Source organism: Palaemon carinicauda, chromosome 44 (genome assembly GCF_036898095.1).
Source record: "Palaemon carinicauda isolate YSFRI2023 chromosome 44, ASM3689809v2, whole genome shotgun sequence".
NCBI classification, from domain to species: Eukaryota; Metazoa; Arthropoda; class Malacostraca; order Decapoda; family Palaemonidae; genus Palaemon; species Palaemon carinicauda.
Genome location: NC_090768.1, coordinates 11,574,793 through 11,589,907, shown reverse-complemented (window position 1 = coordinate 11,589,907; position 15,115 = coordinate 11,574,793). Strand labels below are relative to the sequence as shown.

Sequence of the window (15,115 nt, the reverse complement as noted above, 5' to 3'; positions counted from 1 at the left end):
AGTCAGGGGAAGACCCTTTCAAAGGTTGATAAAGTCCTTTCACCAAGTCAGACCAGACTTTATCTTTCCGGAAACCGGGATCGAGACCGCTTCTAGCGTCTTGTCCTTTTCCAGTGAAAAGCTAGATGATACAGAAGAGGACGGAGGTGTAGTCTTCCAAGTGACACAAATTGAACCACGGATGACAGTGTCCTAACCAGACTCATCCACAGCCTGACAGGGCAGAGTTCCTTCTTCAGCATCTTCTGGATGGATAAAAGGGCTGGGGGTTGATCGTCTTGTTCAGCAATGTCCTCATCAGAGGGTTCCTCATCCGAAACTGATGAGGAAACGGCAACGGAGTGGGCAACGTCTGACTCGCTGAATCCGGTCGCACTGGTGGATGCGTGGCGGAGCCGGACACAAGATCATGGTACTGCTGCACAGTCTGTGAACTGTCAACCATGGGGACGCGAGGAAGTACAGCGTCAACCCGAAACTATCTAGACTGTCTGGGTTGTGCAGTCAACCCCCTACCGGGTTGCTGAGGTTGCCGCACTGCGTCACAACAAGTCACCTCTGCTGGTTGTTGAACGTCTTCCTAGTGACACACTGAACGTCCACAACCACCTCCGAGAGTCGCTTAACGTCAACGTGCGACTGGCAACCCACACTGGGTCGCACCGGTGGAGGAACCACCTCAACTGGCGGACGTGAGTAGGATACCTCAGCGTCAACAGGGCGTACAACCAACCGGTAGGAAGGTTGTTGGCTAGGAGGTTCTTCTCCGTAAAAAATCCTCTATCAAGGACACAAGCTTGGACTGCATGTCTTGCAACAAAGCCCATTAGGGTCTATGGGAGCAGGTGTGGCAACAGACGGGGTTAGCGACCGAAGCGGAACCATTTACCATCCCTGGAAGCCTTGTTATGCTTTAATTAAAGTCCATAGGAGGCTAAGCAGCTTAAGGCTCCTCTCCAAATGACAGAGTCCTCAAAGGAATATCAGAAGGAGGGAGAACAGCACTTTCTCATCTACAGGAACCATGTCCGAGAAAAGCTAGGTTATCTCAGTGAGGGTCTCACTGGTGCATAAGCAGCAGACCAGAAGGCAATGTTATGTAACTGCTTGACAGTCTGTGAACTGTCAAAAACTGAACTGTCAACCACAACAGGTGCGTGAGGACATACAGCACTGGTGCATTAGTAGCAGACCAGAAGGCAACGTCATGTAACTGCTTGACAGTCTGTGAGCTGGCAACAACCAAAGTTGTGTGGGGAAGCCTCAACTCCTGACTGACTAGTCTGCTGCGGGCGAGTGGCGGTAACCACAGTGGGTTGCGGAGGCTGACACACCGTGTCAAAACACGGCAGCTTGTGGTAGCTCACGCACGGCAACGGAGTGCTCCGTGTGTCTGTGGGAGTCAGCATGCGTCTGGCAGGGTCGACTGCGCATGGGTGGAGGAGCTCTCACAACAAGAGTGTGGGAGCAGGCAGCCATGCTGGGCGCACAACCGTGGCAGGTTGTAGGCAAACGGGTGCATCGTCAACCTTCTCCGCAGTCGGAGTGTGGGAGCAGGCAACAACCAAAGCGGAGTGGTGGTGCGTGGTGGGGACTGCCGTGGGTTGCGGAAACTAACGCATCGCGTCAAAACACGGCAGCTTGACTCCACCTTCCCACTGCTGATGCGGTAGCTCACGCATGTTAACGGAGGGTGCCACACGTCGGCTAACATTAACATGCGTCTGGCAGGGTCGATTGCGCATCGGAGGTGGAGCTCTCCGCAGCCGGAGTGTGGGAGCAGGCAGCCTCAGCGTGAGCTGGGCGCACAACCGTGGCAGGTTGTAGGCTAACGAGAGCAGTGTCAACCTTCTCCGCACGAAACTCCTGCATAACCGCAGCTAACTGAGTCTGCATAGACTGCAGTAAAGACCACTTAGGGTCTACAAAAAACGGCAACAGACGGAGCTACTGTCCGTTGTGACTGAGGGTCTAAAACAGCTGGTGCGGCAACAGACGGAGTTACTGCCTGTTGCGGTACCACCTTGCCTCTCTTGGGAGGAGTGCAGTCGTCGGATGACTGCAGCGAGTCCGAACTAACCCAGTGGCTACACCTAGGCCGTTGGACTTGCGCGGAAGGGACCGACTTGCACTTAAAAAGCTGCAAGATGTGGTCCATGGTTTCTTACGAGAAACCTCTTCCGCAGACAAGGAATAAATGGGCTCTCTCGTCTTTGTGTGGGTGGGGCGATCTCACGTCGGCTAACGTGGGTAGATACGCCCGAAACCACGGAGGGAAAAACGTCTGTTCGTCGATCAAGGCCTGTGGAACCCATAAGTCGTTCGACATTACTTCTCCCCTGGGCTTGGGAGCTTGTAAGAGGTCCCGGACTAGGTGAACAACTGGCACGAACAGACGAACCCTCGGACGCAACACTGTAACACTTTGCGCATATCACTTTATCACTTTTGATTTTCTGTTTGCACTTATTTCACTGAAATCGAAACTTTAACTGATTTCTACCTGAAACACGCAATCCTATCCTTCATTAAAAGGTAGTAATTGCGAAAACAGTTTTACAATGCAACAGAAAAACATAAAAAAAGATAAAGAATTCAGTGGCTGGAAAAGAGACTAAACACTAGATCAAATAAACTACGTTTACAATCTCTCACCGCATAAAGCCTGGGAACAAGAATAAAACCCTAGAAACGTTTTACCTTCTTCCCCTACAGCGACTAAGGAGAAGAGTAAAAAACGAGAACAACGTTACCCGCTTGAACGAAACGTTTATTCTCCTCTCTCTCCCTCCGTCTCTATCTCTCTCTCTCTTCTCTCTTGATTTAGCACCTGAGAGAAGAGCCCAATTATATATCGTTAAAACATGTTATTTGCTAAAGGAAAAAACAAAGGTTTCCCAAATAAAAAGTTCCTTTATTTAGAATTTAAACCATTTAAGCTAAGAAAGAATGAACGAAACGCTAGAATCGGTTTACTCTTACTGCAACGTGGAACCGTGATACACTCTCTCTCTATCGTAACGATAGAGTGCATGTTGAACGTTCTGAACGTCAACAACTGCGGAGACTAAAAAACTAAACGTTAGTTCATCTTTGAAAACAGTACGAGACTATCAAAGAAATTCTTTCATAAAAAATTAAAATTAAAAAAGTATTAAATTCTTAAAAGGTTAAATACGATATAACGGGCTCAATGTTAATTAACTTCGGTTCCAAGTAAGGACCGCCTACTATTAGGAAAGGTCGCATATAAACAAACATAAAAATTAATTTTTTATAAGTTTATAATAAATGGAAAGTTAATCGAAGAGGCCTATAAAGGCGGAGAGATATAAAATAAATAGATCTATAACTTGTTAAGCAAAATTACCAAAAACCTAAACACACTTCCGTCTAAGGGAAGGGTCGGCCATTTAAAAGTGAAAGAGAGTCCATACTCTCTTCGTCACCATAATTAAATCTATCCAAAACGAGTTCAAGTTTTGAAATGAAGATAAGACCCCTGCATAGCGAAAGCTCAAAACTGGAATAGTGTACTTCACCAAATCGTTGTGAAAACAAATCCAGTTAGGGACGGCGTATTTAGTAAGTTTTGAAATGAAGATAAAACCCCTGCATAGCGAAAGCTCAAAACTGGAATAGTGTACTTCACCAAATCGTTGTGAAAACAAATCCAGTTAGGGACGGCGTATTTAGTAGGTCTTGCCATTGGCACGACAGAGAGAAAATTGGTTCTTGTTGACATCGAGTACTTGAGTACCTACTTGACAGATGGCGCTGTTGATGTACACCCCCACCTGTATAGCGATCGCTGGCGTATTCCGCCCGTAGGTTTTTTCTGTCGGGCAGCAGAGCTGACAGCTATATGATCATCGGGTAAGTTTAATATTGATAAAAAATTTTTGCAATAAACATAATTTGTTTGATATATTTGTAAAAATAAAAATGTTACAAATTCCTAATAGTTGTCTATTTCTAGAAAAAAATTTACTTCTATTTACTGTATATTTACTCTGTCTTAGTTATGATTCAAAACTGGTTCCTAAAATTTTTTTTTTTTTTATTTAATTTGCATTTTCAGAATTCTTTAGCTAATTTGCAAAAAGCCCTTTAATTTTGGAATATACTTCCTAAATTAATTGACTTCAAAATCATTCAAAAAGTTTAACAAATTTATAGAAGCGTAAATATACTAAAAAGAAAACAACTGGCATGCATATAAATTTGATACCTGAGGCAAGTATATTGCAATCTCTGGAAAAACAAATTGTAAATATTGTTGAGGTGTGAGATGCCATTTCTGTAATCAAGTTGCCATTAGCCATATCCCACACTAAAATACGCTTATCTCCACCAGCAGATGCTAGAAACCGTCCACAGGGTGAAAACGACAAGGCATCAATGGTATTCTGAAAAAGAAGGTACATTATATAAAAATGACAAATTTGGAGAGAATTTGTATTTTTCCTACCGATACAAACTTTCGGCAAAGCTGGAAGGACAAGCCATTAAAATTTAGCGAAGGTTAACTATCCATTCTGCTAGTTAGTGGGGGTAGCTTGCTACAGCTCCCACTCACACACCTGTGATTTAGCTGACTTTGCTTGGAGGTAGGACTTCAAGGGAAATAGGGCTGGCGGGTAACTTTGTATAAATAGCTAAAGGTTTGTATTGTTAGGAAAAATACAAATTATCTCCGAATTTGTCATTTGTTCCGTAACTGGAATACAAACCTACGCTATCTATTAGGGGTGACTCACCCACTCGTAGGGTGGACGTCCCCGCCAATCTGGCTTTTTGGCTACTTGGGAGCTCCTTATTTTAAATAGGTTTGTACCAAAAATAAGGAGTCCCTGCACCTCGCTAAACATTGCTACGTAAGGTCCGCGGCCTACATAAGCTGTGTTGAGATATTTAGTAATGTGACTGTCCAGGTAAAAGTTATTCCGAATCTTAGTAGGAAAAACTGTTGCAACCAAGACTTTCCCAATACCACCTCACCCAGGTATAGGGATGCAACAGTATTAGCTTAATAATAGCCAAACCTTTTCAATCACATACACTAAAACCGGGTAACAGTGCCCTTAACCCTCTGCTACTTGTCCAATAAGGAGTTTCAGGTATTATACCAGGTGTTGTGCAGCTACCACAGGGGCGATAGAGAACGTATAGAGCCTCCTGTGGGTCACGTCTTGCAGGTAGTGGGCTGTGAACGTAGTCTGACGTTTCCACACCCCAGCCTGTAGAACCTGCATCACTGATAAATTTCTCTTGAAGGCCAGGGACGTAGCTACGACCCTGACATTGTAAGCTCTGGGGCAACTTGAAGGAGGAGGGCCCGGATTAAGGGCATGGTCTATGACCTTGCGAATCCAAGCAGAGATGGTGTTCTTGGTGACCCCCCTTTTGTTCCTCCCTGTGCAGACGTAAAATGCAGGCACATGGGGACGGGCTGCAGCTGTTCTCTTGGTGACAAACTCATGGACAAAGCTGAACAGTACCTCTCCCCATCACCTTGAATGGATGATGTCATATGAGAGACCACAAAGTTCACTGACTCGCTTGGCCGAAGCCAAAGCTAGTAGGAACACCGTCTTCCAAGTCAGGTGGTGATTGGTTACCTGGCGTAATGGTTCACAGGGAGGTCTCTTTAGAGACCCGAGAACTTGAACCATATTCCACGGGGGAGGTCTCACATCAGACTGAGGACAGGTAATTTCGTAACTCTGTATGAGTAAAGAAAGTTCTAGTAGTGAGGAAATGTCCATTCAGTTCAGTCTAAGGGCGAGGCTTAAGGCTGAGCGATAGCCTTTTACCGCCGGGACTGAAAGGTGCATTTCTTCACGCAAATACACGAGGAACTCTGCTATTGCTGGAATAGTGGCATCGAGGAGAGATACCCCTTCCACGACAACAACCACATAAGGCTTTCCACTTTGCCTGGTACACTGCTGCTGATTTCCACAGGTATCCAGACATCCTGTTCTCAACTTGTTGCGAAAAACCTCTCTGAGTGAGGAAATGCTGGAGAGTCTCCAGGCATGAAGTCGTAGTGAAGATAAGGCTTTGTGAAATATGTTGGCATGTGGTTGTCTGAGTAGATCGTGACGTGGAGGGAGTTCTCTTGGAGACTCCGTCAGAAGTGGCAGGAGGTCTGGGAACCATTCCGCATGATGCCATAGCGGAGCTATGAGAGTCATTGAGAGGTTGACTAATGTTCTGGTCTTGTTGAGTACCCTCCTCATCAGACAGAACGGGGGAAAGGCGTAAACGTTGATGTTGTCCCACCGTTGTTGGCATGTATCTTGTCAGAGAGCCTTGGGGTCTGGAACTGGGGAGCATTACAATGGGAGCCTGAAGTTCAGGGCCTTGCGAAGAGATCCACAGTCGGAGAACCCCCACAAAGTCAGGACTTTGTTAGGTACTAGATAATCCAAAGACCACTCGGTACTCACTATCTGAGATGCTCTGCTCAGATTGTCAGCGATCACATTCCATTTGCCTGGAATGAAGGGTGCCGATAGTGGTATCGAGTGAATCTCGGTCCATCTCAGTATCTCTACTGCTAGATGGGATAGGGGCTGCAAAAATGTACCTCCTTGTTTGTTGATGCAAGCCACTACTGAGGTGTTCTCGCTCATCACCACCACTGAGTGGTCCGCCAAGAACTGGTGGAACTGTTGAAGGGCCAGAAAGATGGGCCTTCATCTCTAAGAGATTTATGTGGAGGTATTCTTCTGACTCTGACCAGAGGCCTGAGGTTGTGTGGTGCAGCACGTTGGCACCCAGCCCTTTTTTTAAAGTATCTGAGAACAGCATCAAATCTGGGGAGACCGTTGACCTCTGCAGGTGGGACAAAGGGTGTGGTGATGGGTGTGCACGGCCCACATGAAGGTACCGCAGGGCCGGCTTTCAAGTCCAGGGCATGTACACATGGTCGGCAGAAGTCAACAAAAACACACTAATAAAGAGAAAGCACAAACAAAAAGTTTGCCATACCAGAGCTATGAGAGTCATTGAGAGGTTGACTAATGTTCTGGTCTTGTTGAGTACCCTCCTCATCAGAAAGAACGGGGGAAAGGCGTAAACGTTGATGTTGTCCCATCGTTGTTGGCATGTATCTTGTCAGAGAGCCTTGGGGTCTGGAACTGGGGAGCATTACAATGGGAGCCTGAAGTTCAGGGCCTTGTGAAGAGATCCAGTCGGAGAACCCCCACAAAGTCAGGACTTTGTTGGGTACTAGATAATCCAAAGACCACTCGGTACTCACTATCTGAGATGCTCTGCTCAGGTTGTCAGCGATCACATTCCTTTTGCCTGGAATGAAGGTTGCCGATAGTGGTATCGAGTGAATCTCGGTCCATCTCAGTATCTCTACTGCTAGATGAGATAGGGGCTGAAAAAATGTACCTCCTTGTTTGTTGATGTAAGCCACTACTGTGGTGTTCTCACTCATCATCACTGGTGGAACTGTTGAAGGGCCAGAAAGATGGGCCTTCATCTCTAAGAGATTTATGTGGAGGTATTTTTCTGACTCTGACCAGAGGCCTGAGGTTGTGTTGTGCAGCACGTTGGCACCCAGCCCTTTTTTTAAAGTGTCTGAGAACAGCATCAAATCTGGGGAGACCGTTGACCTCTGCAGGTGGGACAAAGGGTGTGGTGATGGGTGTGCACGGCCCACATGAAGGTACCGCAGGGCCGGCTTTCAAGTCCAGGGCATGTACACATGGTCGGCAGAAGTCAACAAAAACACACTAATAAAGAGAAAGCACAAACAAAAAGTATTAATGGCAGTCCAAAAATAACTTGGTGAGGATGAAGAACAGCAACGACCGTTCACCATCCAATCCAAAAGCAAAGCGGGGTAAATCACAGGTGTGTGAGTGGGAGTGGTAGCAAGCTAACCCCCCTAACCCTGCTAACTAGTGGAATGGGTAGTTAACCCTCGCTAAATGTTAATGGCTCGTCTTTTCAGCTTTGCCGAAAGTAAGACCCCTAATAAATAGTGTAGGTTTGTATTCCAGTTACGGAACAAATAGGAAAACCATACTGCATTTAAATGAGAAAGTCAGGAATACTTTAAGGATAAACAGAACTATAGCACAGTTTGAAAACATGAAATTACAAAAAACAAAGAATTCTTAACTCTATTTGCAATATTCCTTTTACCGTTCTTCAGTTTCACAAAATTTTTATAAAGACTGACCTTTTCAGATATGAATAAATATCCTATTTCTGGGCTCGAACCTGTGCCGCCCAGTGAATAAGCTCCATTTAGCACTTATTCTTAGGTAATTTACTGCTAAATATACCAGAGAAAAAATGTAAAGGAGTGCTAGGTTAACTAGCTCGCTCACCTATTGGTGTCGGTATAAAATTGGGCGTATAATCCAGAGGTCCCGCACTATTTAGATTCATCCACGACAGAAACCCCAATAGAGGAGAGCCGTTCAACCTCACTCGGTACTACTAACAATGCATCCGCTCAGAACCCAACTCCTTTTAGCACATCTTGTGTGTAACCCGCTTTTTTGTTGTGCTCTCGTTTTTTCGCTTATTTTCTTTGGATTATGGCTTCTTCGTCGGTTTCCCTGGAGACACCGTCTAAGTTAAGTACCAAGCTGTGTTTTGCTGTGTTTTGAGCACCCTAGATCGTCTAATATTTGAATTATAGGAGTGTATTCTCTTCGTTCATACCGATCTTGCTTGATTCCATTTACAGTTGGTACTCCTGTTTTGAGAGCTTTTAGTTTCACTCGCGGTGTTACTATATGTATTATTTTTATTATTAAATTTTATTTGTTATTATGGATATTCATTATTTAGCGTTTAGAACCCTCGTGGTTCAAATTTTGGGCCGATATCATTTACGTATCGTTATGGCTGCCGACCTTCGTGCTAGGTGGCAATGTTATTTTTTAAGCCATCAGGTGTGTCTTTTGTGATTTTATTATTATGTTGCATGCCTTGCCCAAAAATTTTTATGTGTTTATTTTATATTATCAACGCTATTACTATTATAATGAATATTGTGCTATTACTCCGTTTGATCTGTCTGGTTGGGGATCGTCAGTTGGTAGCCCAGCTGCTCCGTATCACGTGATTCTCCCCCATGCTCCCCCTCTCGCTAGGTGGGTGGCTAGGCTTCTCTCCCCCTCTCCCCTAGGGGACCGTTGCCTTCCCTCCTTGTACAGGGGGTAGTTCAGTGTTTATGGACTTTGTCCTCCGGGTGTCCCGGCGGGTTCGGCTCTGTCTAGTCTGGTTGGCCACCGGTCAACATAGTTGGATCCCGGTGCACCCTATTTTATATTCACTTATCACACTGGTTTATGTTATATGAAACCCTCTGGGTTCCGTTGGCGGTTCTTATCTACAGTTCCGCCCCCCTATTTAATTTATAACAGTTCCTATGATGATTATATGACAGATCACTACCCCGGAGTTCCTATACGAATTGGTTTTGGATACTTTTATTTCCCGGCCCGGGGCTTAGCCTCGCCCCGGGAAATCAGACACCCTGTGTCTTTAATTTTTGTTGTTGCATCCTTTTTTATACTCCCGGCTCGACCGGAATGGATGGCTATACTTTAGTCTTAAGCTAGACTTTTGTTTAGGCCGGGTCCTCCGGACCCGCCCCTACTTAAGAATATTACAGTTAAGCCCTAATCTTGTGTTAGGCTTATGTTAGGCCCGGGTCCTCCGAACCCGCCCCTACTTAAGAGAATTACAGTTTCTCATATACTATTTACTTTAGTCTTAAGCTAGACTTATGTTTAGGCCGGGTCCTCCGGACCCGCCCCTACTTAAGAGAATTACAGTTTCTCATATACTATTTACTTTAGTCTTAAGCTAGACTTATGTTTAGGCCGGGTCCTACGGACCCGCCCCTACTTAAGAATATTACAGTTAAGCCCTAATCTTGTGTTAGGCTTATGTTAGGCCCGGGTCCTCCGGACCCGCCCCTACTTAAGAGAATTACAGTTTCTCATATACTATTTACTTTAGTCTTAAGCTAGACTTATGTTTAGGCCGGGTCCTCCGGACCCGCCCCTACTTAAGAGAATTACAGTTTCTCATATACTATTTACTTTAGTCTTAAGCTAGACTTAGGTTTAGGCCGGGTCCTCCGGACCCGCCCCTACTTAAGAGAATTACAGTTTCTCATATACTATTTACTTTAGTCTTAAGCTAGACTTAGGTTTAGGCCGGGTCCTCCGGACCCGCCCCTACTTAAGAGAATTACAGTTTCTCATATACTATTCTTTTTATAGATGGTGCATTGTCAGACGACAGCCTGTGCAGCTGTTCTACATCAGCCCTGCGGCCATACCGTCTGTCGGTCTCACGCCCTCTGCGGTGTGCAGCTGGAGGACGTCGTGGTATGGCACCCGGATAACTGTGTGGTCTGTTTTGACCTCGTTACCACCCTTGGATCTGACTCGGTGAGTCCCGTTGGCTATGTTGCCTTCTTATTTATCTTACCTTTTTTGGCATACATACACTATTTAGTAAAATATCTATGGTCTTGAAGGACCACTGGGAGTCTGCCCTTTTATAATTCCCACTATTATTTCAGGCATCCTCGGAGCAAAAGTCTGCGGCTCGGGCCACACTGAAAGTGTGGGTTGGTGGTTTTGCCCGGAACGTGAAGTCCAAGCGGCCGTACGTCCTCTCCGAGGACTACTGTTCCCTGATTTACCCCAACGCCAAGTCTTCAGCCGCTGTGGCTAGGCATGTTGCAGCTCCCATCATTGCCCACATTGATGCCACCATAGCGGGGTTTATTGATCCAGAGCAGGATCCGTCGGACGCCCCCGAAGATCTAGAAGACAATGTTGCCTCCATGAACCTTGACGTGGAACCCATGTTATTGGATGATCCAGATACAGGTAGGGTGGTAAGTGAGGCAGGTGTTTCTGGCGCTGAGATTCCTATCCTCAGCCCCTCTCTTTCTTCTTCTTCTGATCGCTCTTCCTTCCATGGTTTTTCTGGGGACCGTGATTCGTCCCAACGATCACACCCGGTTCCCCCCAAGAATAAGTCTAGAACCTTACCTAAAGTTCATAAGCCTCATAAGGCTTCTCATGGTTCTAAACAGAATACAAACCTGTCATCTAAGGCTTCTGGCTCCTCCTCTAAGTCTCGCGACCCGGGAGTTCATTCCGCCACACCTGCTGCTAGCCCGGGCCTTTCCGAATCAGCCATGCTTCGCATCGTGTCGGAGATGCAGGCTAAGTTTGTATCAGAGATACAGTCTAAGATGGACACGATGTTCTCTAACATCGGTCAGAGACTTGGGGCATTAGAGCAAGGTGCTCCGGAGCGGGTCCAAAGCTCTCTCATCCCGGATGCCTCTAAGCTCCCGCAGTTTGCCAAAAACAACCCTTGGCGTATGGCTCTTCATTCCCCGTTCTCAGACGGAATGTTAACTTTGGAGGGTCTTGGCACTCGTCCCCTAGAGGACTTTGAATTCTTTCCTCCTGGTCTGGCATTTCCATTTCATGGTTATGCCAGGCTTACCGAGGAAGCTTTGGTTCGGTTAGACAAGGTCCCCAAGGAGACAGTCATCTTCCCAAAAGAGCAGGCCCAATCTGTGTGGGCCAGATTCCTGAATGACATCGGCTGCACCAACACTATGTTGACACCTTATAAGAGCTCTTTTACAATGTTCCTAATGGACAAAAACACCGTGACTCCATGTGTCAATAAGGTAGCAGAGCTTGCCTTCCAATATGCTCTGGAGGAGAAGCCCTTGCCTCCCATCCGAGAGGTGGATCCAATCTCCCTCCTTCTTCCTTCAGGCATTGAGTGTTGGGACAACGTCCATACCACATTTACCTCTGGAAAGCTAGCAGCAGACTGTGCTTCGGTAATGTTTAGTGAGCGGCTTCCCCGTCTCCCGGAATCCCTCATTAAACAGGAGTATGATTCTCGCCTACGCGTTGGCCGTACTCTGAACCTGGCCACTTCCACGGAGTCGATAGCCTTGACTTACGATACTGAGAGTATTTTTAAATCTCTCAACAAGGCTACGTTGCAGTCATTATACTACGACCTGTATGACTTCGCTACTGCTAAACGCAAGTGTCGCAAACATGTCCTGGCAGAGGCGACTATTAGGCATGAACCTAATAAGCTGATCCGGTCCTCCTGTTGGGGTTCAAACCTCTTCCCTGAGGACCTTGTAGAGGAAGTCTTGGCGGAGGCCACTAGAGTCAACCAGAGCCTTAAAGCCCGTTGGGGTTTGACTCCTAAACGTAAATCTGACCCTGCAAATTACCAAGCCCGGGGTAGGAAGAAGCTCCGTCCATATACTTCCACCCAGTTCAGGCAACAGCAGACTGGTTCGCCCATTTTCCGGCTGCCTCTTCCCCCATCTCCTGTTGCCCCGGCACAGCCTTCCACCTCTCAGGCTCCTTCGGACGACTATGTCACCGTTCTGCTTCCTAAGAGCCAGCTTTCTGGTGCCTCCGCCACTTCTCCTGCCTTTAACCAGTCGTATGAGGCTACCACCGTGGTTCTAACCAGAACAAAGGCAGGGGAAGAGCTTTTCGCAGAGGAAATAACTTCCGAGGCGGACGTGGAGGCAGCAGGTAGGGGGGAGGCTCTATGCCTTCCGCAACAAATGGAGGTTCAGTCCCTGGGCGTTCAGTATCATCTCCAAGGGACTGGGGTGGAGTTGGATTCAAGGACCTCCTCCTCCGAACAAATTTCGTCAACATTCCACTCCGGACCTGGTCGAATTTGTCCAGGATCTTTTACAAAAGAACGCCGTACAAGAAACGAAACACCTGAAGTTTCAAGGTCGGCTGTTCAGTGTCCCGAAGAAGGATTCAGACAAGAGAAGAGGGATTCTAGACTTATCCCTTCTCAACTTGTCCATTCAATGCGACAAGTTTCGAATGCTTACCGTTTCGCAGGTGCGGACCTTACTTCCCCGTGGGGCCGTCACCACCTCTATCGATCTTACAGACGCCTATTATCACGTCCCGATAGCGAGACACTTCCGTCCGTACCTAGGCTTTCGCTTAGGGGACAAAAGTTACTCCTTCAAGGTGATGCCTTTCGGGCTCAACATCGCCCCAAGAATCTTCACAAAGTTAGCAGAAGTCGCTGTTCAGGAACTCAGGAATCAAGGGATTCAAGTAGTAGCCTATCTGGACGACTGGCTCATTTGGTCAGACACCTCCCAAAATTGCCTAAAAGCCACTCACAAAGTCATCCATTATCTTCAATCTCTAGGCTTCCAGATCAACTTCAAGAAGTCCCGTCTTCTTCCAAAATCGAAGTTCCAATGGCTCGGCCTGCAATGGGATCTTATATCTCATACTCTGTGTCTTCCCAGACCCAAGAGGTTAGAGATTGCAAGGAACACCAAACGCTTTCTCAAAGACAAAGTAAGTTCCAGACGACTCCAAGAGAGGATTCTGGGGTCCCTTCAGTTTGCCTCAGTGACGGATCTTCTTCTGAAGGCAAAATTGAAAGATATCAATCGTGTCTGGCGTTCGAGGGCGAACCGGAAGCTCCGGGACAGGAAAGTCCGCCTTCCTCCCATTCTACGGGAAAGACTTCTTCCTTGGACAAGAGCAAACAGTCTGTCAAAGTCAGTTCCCTTTCGATTTCCGCCTCCGAAATTAATCATTCACACGGACGAATCCTTGTCAGGTTGGGGCGGTTATTCTCAGCTCAAGAAAGTTCAAGGTCTTTGGACTCCCTTGTTCCGCCAATTTCACATCAATGTGCTAGAGGCCATGGCAGTTCTTCTAACCCTGAAACGTCTTGCTCTTCCCAAGAAACAACACCTTCGTCTGGTCCTCGACAGCGAAGTGGTGGTCCGCTGCCTCAACAGAGGCGGGTCAAAGTCAGGGCCTCTGAACCATGTTCTAGTAGCCATATTCTCCCTAGCAGCCTTGAACCGTTGGCATCTTTCAGCTGTCCACCTGGCGGGAGTCCGGAATGTAGTGGCAGACGCCCTGTCCCGGACCTCCCCTCTAGAATCGGAATGGTCACTCGATCTAAAGTCATTTCGGTGGATTCTCTCTCAGGTTCCCGGTCTCCAAGTGGACCTCTTCGCCACGGAATCCAACCACAAATTGAGAGTATATGTGGCTCCCAATCTAGACCCTCAGGCTTACGCCACAGACGCCATGTCACAGAATTGGGACACCTGGGAAAAGATTTATCTCTTTCCCCCGGTGAATCTTTTGCTGAAAGTTCTAGACAAACTGAGATCCTTCAAGGGACAAGTAGCCTTGGTCGCACCCAACTGGCCCAAGAGCAACTGGTATCCTCTCCTGCGAGAGTTGAGACTATACCCTCACCCGATACCCAATCCGGTTCTGTCTCAGATAGTACAAACACGCGTTGTGTACGCTTTCTCAAACATTCAGAGCGCCCTAACTTTATGGACTTTATGAAGTTTGCGGCTATGCATGGTGCCAATATTGATCCTCAAAACACCTTGTTCCTAGAATCGGATAAACGGGATTCCACCATCCGCCAGTATGACTCTGCAGTTAAAAAGTTGGCAAAATTTTTAATAGACTCAGACGTGAACTGTATGAACTTGAACCTTACAGTCACTTTCTTTAGATCTTTATTAGAATCAGGTCTGGCAGCCAATACTATCACCACTATTAAATCGGCTCTGAAAAAGATCTTCCTAGTGGGTTTTAACATAGACTTAACCGACTCTTTGTTAGCTTCAATTCCGAAAGCTTGTGCCAGACTGAAACTGGTTACTCGTCCTACTCCGGTGACCTGGTTCCTTAATGACGTACTCAGATTGGCTTCTGATACCATTAACAGTTCTTGTGATTACATTCCCCTTCTCAGGAAAACACTTTTCCTGGTGAGCTTGGCTTCCGGGGCAAGAATTTCTGAATTGGCAGCCTTGTCGAGAGACCCGGGTCATATTGACTTCCTGCCTTCGGGAGAGGTCCTTCTTTCTCCTAACAAATTCTTTTTGGCTAAGAACGAAGACCCTCAAAACAGATGGTCTTCCTGGAAAATTGTTCCCCTCACGCAAGATCCGTCTCTGTGCCCTGTTACTACTCTTAGGTCTTATTTATCCCGGACCTCCTCTAACTCCTCGGGGCCTCTATTCGTTAGAGAA

At 46.7% G+C, this 15,115-nt stretch overlaps 1 protein-coding gene across 1 annotated transcript in view; it reads right to left on the bottom strand.

Moving 5' to 3' along the window:
- Positions 1-15,115, bottom strand: part of Taf5 (TATA-box binding protein associated factor 5) — a 570,605-nt gene that overhangs the window by 13,996 nt on the left and 541,494 nt on the right. The window contains exon 12 of the mRNA XM_068366349.1: positions 4,232-4,409. Coding sequence (XP_068222450.1) covers positions 4,232-4,409 — 178 coding nt within the window. The remainder of the gene's footprint in view (positions 1-4,231; positions 4,410-15,115) is intronic.